Below are 12,400 nucleotides of genomic sequence, written 5' to 3'. Positions count from 1 at the left end.
CCAGGGAGGAGGCAGTGGAATTTCACGTGAGACAGACTGCAAGGGATTAAGGGCAAATAAGTGGACAGGAAATGAAGGTTCCTCCTCAAAGATAATGACCATCACACTCAAAGACAAGAGAATCACAGTACCTACTCCTTACAGTGGCTGTATGGAGGAAATCTGCACATGCAGGTATGGTGACGTCCAGCCCAATAGTAAGCACTCCATGTTAACATGCCCCACACAGGACTATGCACTTTGCATTGTCCTATCTAGTTCTCATATCAAATCTGTGTGTACTTCTATGATCCCTGTCTTGCATACAAAAGAAACTGAAGTTTAGAAATGTTGAGAAAACTTGTAGTGAAGAAGATACAGTAATGGAGGACAAGATTTCTACTGAAAGGGAACAGAGCTGGGAGTCAAAGATTGAAAAAAGCATCACTAGGAACAGTAAGATCCAGGCTACCACTATGTCAAGTGCTAAAAGTAGATCCAGGCCATTATTCGCCCACCATCCTCCTGGAACAGGGACATTCCTAGCTAGATGTCACAATAAACCATAAAACAGCTACCATTTATTTAGCTTCCACTATGAACCAGGTTCAGTAGGAGGCACTCTCCTCCACTCGTTTTCTACTCTGGTACTAAGAAAGAGGCATCATTAACTCATTTGCCTGATCAGGACATTCAAGCTTAAAGAGAAAGTGCCTGCCTGAGGTAGGTTCCTCTGGAACGAGGACGCAGGAGCAGTGGGAAGCAGCCATGTCAGAGCTGACAGCCTGGAGCTCTAGGAGACAGGGAGGAAAGATGAAGCGAGACTACCTCAACCCCAACCCACTGCAGAGACCTGGGAGCCCCTCAAGACTCAAGTACCACTCACTGCCACCTCCAGAGAGGAGGATGCCCAGTCCCCTGGAGGGGGTGGGGGCGCTGGTGTCTGAGGGTAGAGCCATGTTTCTGCGCAGGCCTATTGGGGTGAGGCAACAGCAGAACAGGGAATGAGAATGGTCATCTCAGCCCCATGGGAAATCCAGTATTCTCTTGCAAAACTGTCTCAATGTCTATGGCATCCTGACACAGCTTCCAACCTCATTCCTTTCTTACTTATCCCCCAGGCTTCTCCCTCTTCCCCTCAAACCTGAGGCCGGCAGCTGGCCCTGCCCCGGACACAGTCTCCTGCAACCAGGAAAGCCACAGCAGCCCAGCTGGGATCTGCAGCCTCTAAGGACTCTGGCTTCTGCTGGAGGTATGGTGGAGACAAACAGCACAGGGAAGGGCCATGCATATCGGGTCGGAGGTCCCATCCCTCACCCCCAATGGTTAAATGGGAGAAATGAGACTTGAGCCTGATGACTCCCTCTCTCAGGAAATTCCTTCCTCCTGCCTTTCTCACTGCTCCTCATGGCCTCCTATGAGGGTCTGTCTTTCTTACAACTGCCCCACAAATGAGGTGTTTCCCTAAACTTCTCTTCACTGTCCCCAACTGATTACATCCACTCCCATGACGGGGTGGTGCTTCCTTGGGCCTTTTGCAGGGTTGCTACAAACTGGCATCTCCCAAAACTATCTTCATGACCCAGAAAAGTGGGAATTGCTCCAGGATCCTGAGGAGTCAAGTATTTTCTTCCTTTGCAGGAAGAAGAGTATGGGCCCCCTTTGCTGCACAGTAGGCAACTGCGCCATTGCCTCTGGAGCATGTCAGCTCTGAGGCCATCCCATTTCCAACCTCAGAGCTGACCACCTCCACCCCACTCCCATCCTCAGAGACCACACACACACAAGGCTGCTGCAGGTAACTTTAATAAGGCACGGGCTGACTCTGGCTTCTTGGACTTAAAGGTCAAAGAGGAAGGGCATCACATCTGGAAGAGAAGAGGAGAGTCAAAGGAATCTATCTGCCCTTTGCAGCTGCTGTTCCCTAAGCCTGGAAGCTCACTCACGGCAGATGATCTACTTCTCCTCCCCTCCCAAGGCCCAAATGACACCTGGTCTCCAGGAAAAGAAAAAGCCCCCTTTGCATATAACCTCTCATACCATGCTTCTCACGTTGTACGGTCACCATTTCCCTAGGCTGCTGGGCTGTGAGTAGGGCCGATGGCACCTCAGTTGTTTCTCCATCAACTCCCTGTTCCTCAGGTCCCATGCGTGTGTGGGGGGGGTCCCACGTCAGCAGGCACCACCCCAGGGGTCTCGGATGACTGCTATCCTCTCCCCGTCCTACAGAAGGTGTCCCCCACGGTGTGACCCAGGCTCCTTCCTTGCACACTCAGGATCTTCAGGTCCCCTCAGCCCCACACATGACAGGGCCTCACACCTGGCTGGCTCATGCACCGCTGGATACTTTCCAGCCGAGTAGAGGCCAAGGCACGGGCCTCCTCTGCAAAGCGGCGGTGTCCCTCCTCAGTCAACTTCCAGAGGCAGGATCGAGGCCGTGTGCTGGCCCCACCCTGCATGCTGACCGGCACTTTCTCAAAGCTGTCTCGGAAACAGAGATTGTGACGGACAGTATTCTTCCAGCCTTCCGGAGCCGTCCGAAAAAAGGGGAAATGTTGTCTGTGGACAGGGAGGAACGGTAAGGAAAGGCATGATTTCTTTGGGAGATGCCCTACCCTTGAGAATGTTCTCCCCCAGGGGCTAGGAGCCTCAGCCCTTCTCTCGAGGTGGAGAATGGCAAGCTGGCCTAGAACTGCCTTGCAGACTGAGCACGTGACAAAACCTCCAGCTGGTGCATTGCTTGTGCAAACCCTCATCTTTTAAACCCAGTTTACTGTCCCCATTCCCAGGCTCATTTTCCTCCCTCCCTCTGAGGGCTCAGGACTTTGACTTGCAACAGGAACAGAAGAGCAATCAGGCCAACCAACCCCTGTACGAGGAATCCTGGTCAAGGACGGACACCACTTGAGGATACATATTCTGAGACGCTTCTGAGAAACTCTCTCATACTCATATGTACATCACTATCAAAGCTAAATGTAAGCCCCTTCTCAACTGGGCTCCTCTGGTCCCTGGGGGCACAGGGAGCTGTGCCAGGCAGGACGATCCAAGGAGAAAGCATGTGAGAAACTGTTGGGGAAACCAGATTCTATACTGGATAGTCTTGAGAGGGAAGGGGGAAGAATTGATGACCCAGGTGAATTTGTGTTTTCAGGAACTAAGACATAAAAAGGTTGGGTTGCTTAGATGTGAAAGGGGGTGAGGGCAGACATCTGCCTGTACACGTGATGCGTAGACACATATTGGGGGACAACCTAGAACCAGTGCCTGGGCAAGGAGAACTGGGAATACACTTATCCTCTCAGACCCAGATGGAGGAACCGAGGCAGCAGCCCAGGGCCTGGGACAGACTGGAAGGTATCAGACCAAGCGCCCTGACCCCCTCCCTTCCCCCTCCTCAGAGGGCCCCCCCCGGCACATACCGAGTGAAACTGTAGATCTGTTGCACGTTGAGGCCACAGGGGGAACTGTTTCTTAATGCCAGTGCAATTAGATGGAAGTAATTGAGAGGGGGCCGGGACCAGAGCCTCCCCTCCTGGCTGTTGGCTTGCCGAAGCCTCCGACTCTGGAGGGGGGCCCTTTTGTGAGGGGACGGGAGAGCCACAGAGGAGCTGTCATCCTGGTCCTCAGCCTCCTCCTCTTCTGTGAGCTAAAGGAGCACAGAGTAGGAACTGGTCCTGACTCTACGGCCTCTACTCCAGGGGTGCAACTGGCAGGACGGGGTAGTGGTCTAGGGCCACCATCTGGGCTTCTCCCCAACACAAGGGCACAGTGAGTTTCTGAACCCATTAACCCTTTGTTATTCCTAAGAAAATAGAACTCTCTGGTGTATCATCCCTGTGCCCACCCTGCCTACAGCCCAAGTCTGGCCCACAACCCCAGAAATCCCTACCTCCCAGTTGCTGGAGGAAGAGGCAAACCGTTTCCAAGCGGGAGACTGCTCGCTGGAGGAAGGCGGCAGCGACTCCACCACTGTGGCCTCTGAGAAGTTGGCAAAGTCTTCTTCTTTTCGAGGTGACTGAGGGGAGGGGAGTGTGTTCGTCAGATCCTCTCCCTTACTAGGTTCTGGGACCTCCAGCTTTCCAGGGGGTAACACGATGTTGGGGTTTACCCACATCCACAGGTTGGGCTCAAAATCTGGACCTGTGAAGACACAAAGGCATTGTGTGCCATAGCTCAATGGCTTTAGGTGTCCAGCCCAGGCCACAGGGCCACGTCAGAGAACTCATGCCCCTCTACTCACCATCTTTATCAGGGTTGGGTTTTTTTTCCAGAGGTAGTTTTAGTTGCGGAATTATTCGGAGTCTATATCTGGCAACTGGCAAAAGGAAAGACAGACGAGGGTCAAAACATCCCAGGATTTCCAATGTGGTCCCAGAAGCTTCTCTTGAGAGATGGCTGTGGGTCCTGCCTGGGGAAGTATGACACCATATTCTACTGGTTTTCTCCTTACCTCTCTGACCTTCCCTTTCTCCTCTGCATTCCTTTCGCTCCACAAGTACTGTCCCTGAATGACCTCATGAATGTCTGTGGCTTCAGTAAACCACCCATAAACTTAGGGCTTCCCAGTCTTTACCTCCAGCCCAGACTTCTCTGCTCACCCTTAAGTAGAACTGCCTATGAGATGTCTTTACTTGGAATAACCCACAGGCACTTGGAACAACGTTTCTTTTTTTTTTTTTTTTTTTTTTTTTTGAGGAAGACTAGCCCTGAGCTAACTACTGCCAGTCCTCCTCTTTTTTGCTGAGAAAGCCTGGCCCTGAGCTAATATCCGTGCCCATCTTCCTCTACTTTTTATATGTGGGACGCCTACCACAGCATGGCTGCCAAGCAGTGCCATGTCCGCACCCAGGATCCCAACCGGTGAACCCCGGGCCGCTGAGAAGCGGAACATGTGAACTTAACCGCTGTGCCACCGGGCCGGCCCCAACATTTCTAAAACTAAACTCCATCTTCCTGCTCTTTCTCCTGGATTCCTTGTCTCAGCAAGTGGTACCACCACCTAACCAGTTGTTCAGGCCAGAAACTTGGAAATCATTCTTGACTCTTCTCTTTCTGGTACAGCCACACCCAATCAGTCACCAAGTCCTATCACCCTAGTCCAAGCCACAACCTGAATGGTCTGTTTATGTCTATTCTTTAACTTATCATATAGCAGTTTGGGTGTCCTTCCTAAAATGTTAATCCAATCTTGTCACCCTTCTCTGTAAAACTGATGGGTTTCCATTGCCCTTGGGCCAAACCTAAATTCCTTGAGACAGTCTTCAAGGCCCTGGCTCCCATCAGTGTTAAGTCATTCCTCCCAGGCTCTCCACTCATCTCCAACAGACCACACTTGATCCTAGGCCTTCTCACAAGCTGTTTCCTTTGCCAGAAACACTCTTCCTTCTTCCTGCCTGCCTAGTTAATTGCTACTGACCCATCAGGTCTCTGTTTAAACATCTTCCTAAAGCAGGCCTTCTCTGACCACCTGTCCGAACACTCCCATTGCACACATTTTATTGTAATTACTTGCTTAAAGTCTATTTGCAGGTCTGTCTTGTTCACCACCTGGCACATGGGAGGAGCTCAACTTAACTGGATGAATGAATGCATAGTGGGCTAAGAGTCAATCAGGTATAAGAGTTATCTGCTTGGCACTACTCGCTCCTTGGGGTTAAGGGGAACTATTTCTGTCCCCCTCATTGTTCCACGAGTGTCATCATATTACACATGAATCTAGGTTTTTGTCTGGAAAATGATGATATACTTATTGAAGAGCTCAGTAATCAGAAAGGATGTCCATTACATCACCAGCGTTCAATATAGTATTCAAAAAAGAAAAAAGGAGCAAGAGATACAAAGTTGCAAAGAAAAAGGCAAAACTCATTATTTACACAAAAAAATAATTAACCATACAAAATCTATATACAAATTATTAGAACCAGTAAGAGTCCAGGAAGTTTGCTAGATATAAGAGCAACACACTAAGCAGTATGGTTCCTCTATATCAGCATTAAGAAACCGGAAAAAAAATTTTTTTTAAAAAAGGTACTGTTCACAATACCAACCAAAATTATAAAGTACCTAGGAGTTAACCCAATAAAGAATGGACTAGACCTTTATGGGAAAAAGATGTAATCACTATTTAAGGACATAAAAGAAGATCTGAATAAACAAAGACATATAACATTTATTATAAAGATGCCAATTACTCTCAAGTTAATCTATACATTTTATGCAGATATTTTACTACATAAAAATTTAAAAGTTCTGCAAAGTAAAACATCACAAGGGGAAAAAAATCAATAGACAATAAACCAGAAAAAAATTTTAACTCATAAAGTTCTCATTCTAAGAGATAGACAGCTCCTACAAATCAATAAGTCAAAGGCTAACACCAGTCTATAAACGGGCAAAAGATATGAATCAGTACCCGCAAGGAAGGGACACCTGACTAACAAGATGCTGAGCCTTACTAGGATCAAGAACACAAGAGAATAATAAGGTGACACTTTACATCTAACAAGATACATAAAACTGACAAGGATTTTAAACTGACAAGAATTATAAAACTGAAAGAATTATAAAACTGACAAGAATTATAAAAACAGATAATACCAAGTATTGGCAAAGATGCAGGGAAATAGAATCCTTTATCACACTGAGATCTGAATAGCAACTGGTGCTGCCATCACAAAGAATAATCAGGCAGGACCATAATTTACTACACCTTACTGTCTCCTCCTGAGCATGTATATTCAAGTTAATATCCGAACTTATATCCTAATCATTGTTACTGTCATCCCCCAAACTCTGGGTCACTCCCCCTCATTTAGAGTTTAGCTCCTGGGTCCTGTCACTAACACTATGAAGGCAGCCCCTGAGGGTTACTGTAAAAATTCAGTAAGATTACCTTTTGACCTTGTTATGAAAAGAAGTTAGTCTTGTCAATTTGCTGTTTTCCTGTTTAACCTGAGGGGTAACTGCAGGGCTCACACAGACTGACCACCTTGTTTTACAGATGAAAGACAATGCCTTCAAGGATCACCGGATAACCAGCCCCCAGGTGTGCCCAGAAGTCAGATTGCCCAGGGGCTTATAGGGAGTGAAAGAAACAGGATTACCCCTTTGTTTCTGAACTCCTCCTGCCACACCCCCTAGGTCTATAACACTTCCGGCTTTCTTCTCTTATTAAGGTGGATTTGAGAACCCATGCTCTGGCCTTCTTATCTTGGCCAACTTGAATAAACCTTTCTCCACCTCCAAGCACAGGTGTCTCAGTGTTTGGCTTACTGCATCAGCAGCTAACTTGAGAATTAAGAGATTCAGGAGCAACTACTCCTGCCTTAAATCTTGGCTAGTTCAATAGATACATCGATGACTCTCCTAAAAACCCAGGTTATCAGGTTCCTGAACCCTTCTCCAAAGCTTTGCCTTCCATCCTACTTTAAACAGTCTTTTTCACTGTCCTAACCTAAAGCAGTAACTGCAACGTCTCCATTTTGTGCTCTCCAATCTCTCTCACTTTTGCACCACATAAAAACGCATCACCTCCCATCTTTCCAGCTAAGCCCCCCTCAACCCCAACTCTCCTTTGATGCCACCAATATCACCAATCCATTGATCTATGGCTTTGGAACACCTGCTTGGTAGAGTTGGATTTACTCAGGGTTGTGGTTTGGCCAAGAGCAAGTGGTCCAAAGCCCAGGAGGGTCAAAGGCCTTGACAGTGGATGAAGGAGAGTGAGCGTCTCTGACCAGGGAATTCCATGTTAGTTAAAGAAGAAGAGGACATCCAGTGAGTGAGAGCAGTGAAAAGGTGACAGGATCAACAGACTGGTGATCTCAGTGGGATCAAAGGATAGCACCTGTCTGTCTCCTTTTCTCCCTCTCTGGAGCCTTCTCAAGGACAATGTTCCAACAAGCCTCTCCTCTCTTTCCTGTGTTATTAATTTTTTTGTCATTCTCATCAGCATTCAAACATGCTGTTAATTCCCTCATCTTATTAAAAACACCAACTTCTTTTGCCCCATTTTCTGTGCCAGGCCACTACTGCATATTTTTGCCTTCCTTTGATGCAGAACTTAATGGAAGAATTGTCTATACTTTGTCTCCACTTCCCCTCCTTCCACTCTGAAACCCTTGCCAACCAGGCTTTTGCCTCCACCACTCCACCAAAACCACTATTATCTACTTTGCTAAATCCAATTGTCAGTCCACCTCTTACCTGACTTCTCAGCAGCACTCCTCTCGCCTGACCACTCCCTTCCTCAGAACACTTTATTCACTTGGTTTCCAGGAGAACACAGTCTCTTAGTTTTGATGCTCAATGCTCACTTCCTCAGTTTTTGCTGGTTCTCTCTCTTCTAATCTCTTTACAATGGACTGCCCCCAGGGCTCATCCTTAGTCCTCTGTCTTCTCTATTCTCACTTCTTAAATGCCATCTATATACCAAAGACTGGTGAAATTTATATCTGTAGTCCACACCGCACTCCAGATTTATATATCCACTTGCTTACTCAACATTTCTGCTTGCACATCTAAAAAGTGTCTCAAACTCAACGTGTCCAGAACAGAATTCCTGATCTTCCTCCCTAAATTTGTCCTACCAGAAGCTTCCCCCTTCTCAGTAACAAGGCAACTCCCTCCTCCCACTTGATCAGACAAAAACTTCAGAGGAGTCATCTTCTAATCTCTCTTATACCACACATCCAATCCATCAGCAAATCCAGCTACTTCTACTTTCTCACTGTGCTCTGTTACCACCCTGGAGGTCCACTCGACTATCATCTCTTGTCTGGAGTATAAGTAGCCTCCTAACCAGTCTCTTGGCTTCCAGGCTCCTAGTCTCTCTACATTCACAATGTACCCTCAACACAGCATCCACAGTGATCTTTTCACAATTAGATCATGCAGGATTGGCCCCATAATTTGCAGGGCCCAGCGCAAAATGAAAATGTGGGGCTCTTGGTTCAAAAGTCATTAAAATTCTCAAGAAAGTGACAGTAGAGCATTAAACCAAGTATAGGCACCCCATGCAACTGCAGAGGTTATGAAGCCGGTGATCACGTCACTCCTCTGCTCAACACCTTTTAACCACACCTTCTTACTCTTGAAGTCAACCCCAACATCCTTAAAGTGGATCTTCCTGATCTCTGCTCCACACCCTCTGAACGCTCCTCTTTATTGACTTTAATTCAGCCTCACTGGCTTCTTTATTGTTTCTCAGAAACTCCAGGGAAATATTCCTTCCTCAGGGCTTTTGCACTGGCTATTTCTTCTGCCTGGGAAACTTTTCTCCTAAATATCCTCTTGGCTCACTATCTCACCTCCTTCATTCAACTCTCTGCTCAAATATATGTTCCCAAAGAAGCCCAACCTGATGACCCCACTTAAAAAACTATAGCTGCCACCACCTCCCCCCACATTCCTGAACCCTCTGTGTCCTTTCTCTCTCATCTCAGTTATCATCTTATAATATACCATATATACTTTTTCTGTGGGTTGTCTGTCGGCCCCAGTAGAATGTAAGCTCCATGAAGCCTTGTCTGTTTTGTTCATGATGTATCACAAGTGTCTAGAACAGTGCCTGGCAAATTGGAGGTGCTAAATAATTATTTCTCAAATCAATGAACATACGGAATGTTCATCAGCATTACTTATGGTGACAAAGAGCTGGAGGCAATCTAGGTCCCCAATAGCAAGAATTAAAATGCCAAGGAAGTATATCCAGATGATAGAATATTATACAGCAGTCAGAAATGATGAACCGGATCAGCATTTAGCAACCAAAATAGCTCTCAAAAACAATGTGAGTAGGGAAAAAAGCAATGAACATTATGTAAATTAAAGTCACCTAGAAAAACGAAATAATGCTAAATAGTTTTCAAAGTTACACATAGCTAAAGACATTAAATCGATCAGGGTAAATATATGGGAGTGTGGGAGGTGATGGAAGTGGGGGTGGGGGTTGAAAGGGAAAAAGCAGTTAAGCCAAGTACCTTGCCAAACAGATGGCAATGATGTACCATGAATGTGGGTGATCACCTCAACTCTCTGCACTTGAGGTCCAAAGAAAAAAAATTTTTAAAGGCAACGACAGTCAACCATCCATTCAGCAAATACTGAGCACCTCCGGAGGTCAGATAATGTATTAAGAGGTGGGGATAAGCCCCGAACAAAACTAATAATTAAACTTTTTAAAAATGAGTAAAATATGTAGCGTGCCAAATGGTGACAGGCGCCATGGAGAAAAGGCGGAGAAGAGGCCTAGAAAGTTCTGGGACGGCACCGGGCGGCGGAGTGGCGAGGAAGGCCACCGGGTGGGGCAGGACCGCTGCCCTGCGGGGGCGTTCAGTCAGAAGGGGGCCCAATTGCCTTCGGCGAAGTGGGGGAGGGGAGGGGGCTCCCGGACTCAGCAGAGGGGGCGCGGGACCCCGAAACTCTACGCTGTCGGACCCAGCGCGCTCGGGGAGCGGGCAGCGGGGAGGCTGGGGGCCGACTGGCCTCGGCGCTCCCGCGAGCCCCCGACCCGGGCACGCCCCTCCCCCTCCCTCCCCCCCCCCCCCCCCCCCATCCCCCAGGACTCACGGTTCTGCTCGGCTAAGGGCAGGTGCGCTGTGGTGAAGGCCAGGAAGCACTCGTTCCCCATGTCCCAGTCCCACAGTCCCGGGACCTGGCCATGGAGGCTGGCCCAGAAGTCGAGGTGTCGGAGTTTCAGGTCCACCTTTAGGGAGAGGAGAGCCCGGCAGCGGGTGGGAGAGTCGGAGAGACTGAGGCTGAGGCCTCGGAGCACGTCCTCAAATCCCCGGGGCTGATTGACTTAGCTGGAGCCCGCTCAGGTGTGGAGACTCCCTATTTGACGCCTTTAATCCCCTCTGGCCTCGACTGAGCACTCTAGACGACGACGACGTCTTTCCTCAAGCCCCTTCCTGCGCTTTCATTTTGAGGTTTGGGGACCTTGGGGGTCCAGAAGGGGGGTATCCCAGCTCCTGTTCCCCCTCTGCATTTGCACAAAGCTCTTATTTTATTTAGCATATTGGTCTACCATTTAAGAATGATCCCGTGAGAGTATTAATAGCTACTTTCTAGAAGTTCTGATAGATTTTATGGTTTATCTAGGACCGCGTCTGTGGTACGTGGTGGGATAGGATTGAAGGGTGACTTTTAAATTTTGTTTTTCATAATTTCAAATTTACAAAAAACTTCCAAGAATGTTATAAAGAATTCCTGTATATCTAAATCCTGTCATGCACCCGTTACAACAATTACTAACATTTCATCACATTTTTATTTTTCTCTCTGTATATATAACACATTTTTTTCTGAACTATTTGAGAGTAATTTGCAGACATCATGCCCCTTTTCCCATAAATACTTCAGTGTGTATTTCCTAAAAACGAGAATATTGGCTTACATAACCAGAAAATCAGAAATGAGAAAGTCGTCAAAATCAAAAAAATTAACATTGATTCAATACTGTATTTGATATACAGATCCTATTCAAATTTCACAATTGTCCCAGTGATGTCCTTTACACAAATTTGTTTTCTGGTCTCGGATCACATTCAGGATTGTGCAGTGTACTTCATTTTCACGTCTCTTGTAATTTGGAGAGTTTCTCAGCCTTTTTAATCCTTCATAATATTAACATTTTTAAAGTGTACAGGCCATTTATCTTGTAGACTATCCCTTAGATTACGTTTGTCTGATGTTTCCTCATAACTGGACTTAGATTAGGCATTTTGGGCAAGAATACCACAGAAATTATGTTATTTCCTTCTTAGTACATCACGTCAAGAGGCCCATGATGTCAGTTTGTCTCATTATTGGTGATGTTAACCTGAATCACTTGGTTTCATGGTATCCACCAGGTTTCTCTACTGTAGAGTTACCTTTTTCCCCCTGTTGTAATTAGTAAGCAATCTGTAGGGAAATATTTTGATCTAAAATCCTGGTTTGGACCCACTAATTCTAGCATCCATTTATGATTCTTGCCTGAATCAATAATTACTATGATGGGTGTAAAATGATGATTTTTCTAAATCAATCATTCCTTTTCCATCTATTTTGTTGGCATTCTATTGTAAGGAGCACTTCCTTATCCTGTATTTATTTATTTGATTGTTATCAGCATGGACTCAAAGGATTCTTACTTCGTAAAGTAGATTTTAATTCATTGCTCTCCTTTTTTTCTTTTCTTTTTTTTTTTTAAAGATTGGCACCTGGGCTAACATCTGTTGCCAATCTTTTTTTTTTTTTTTCTGCTTTATCTCCCCAAACCCCCCCTGTACACAGTTGTATATCTTAGTTTCAGGTCCTTCTAGTTGTGGGATGTGGGACGCCGCCTCAACGTGGCCTGACGAGCAGTGCCATGTTCGTGCCCGGGATCCCAACCCTGGGCCTCTGCAGCGGAGCGTGCGAACTTAACCACTCGGCC

The 12,400-nt window shown here is 46.7% G+C and overlaps 1 protein-coding gene across 2 annotated transcripts; it reads right to left on the bottom strand.

Annotated features, from left to right (window-relative positions):
- Positions 1–1,769: 1,769 nt before the first annotated feature.
- On the bottom strand, positions 1,770–10,914 carry FOXR1 (forkhead box R1). Of its 2 annotated transcripts, none has more exons than XM_023644179.2 (6): positions 10,552–10,914; positions 4,223–4,297; positions 3,872–4,122; positions 3,402–3,628; positions 2,300–2,538; positions 1,770–1,847 (listed from the first exon to the last, which is right to left on the bottom strand). In XM_023644179.2, the coding sequence occupies exons 1-6, from the start codon at positions 10,610–10,612 to the stop codon at positions 1,819–1,821; spliced, it is 882 nt and encodes a 293-aa protein (XP_023499947.1). In that variant the 5' UTR covers positions 10,613–10,914; the 3' UTR covers positions 1,770–1,818. The 2 variants fall into 2 exon arrangements, with proteins under 2 accessions (XP_023499947.1, XP_070128967.1); XM_070272866.1 differs by lacking the exon at positions 10,552–10,914 and adding an exon at positions 9,963–10,489.
- Between the last annotated feature and the right edge of the window lie 1,486 nt (positions 10,915–12,400).

The sequence above is a fragment of the Equus caballus genome, chromosome 7 (genome assembly GCF_041296265.1).
Source record: "Equus caballus isolate H_3958 breed thoroughbred chromosome 7, TB-T2T, whole genome shotgun sequence".
Lineage (NCBI taxonomy): Eukaryota > Metazoa > Chordata > Mammalia > Perissodactyla > Equidae > Equus > Equus caballus.
This window is presented reverse-complemented; position numbering and strand designations above follow the sequence as displayed.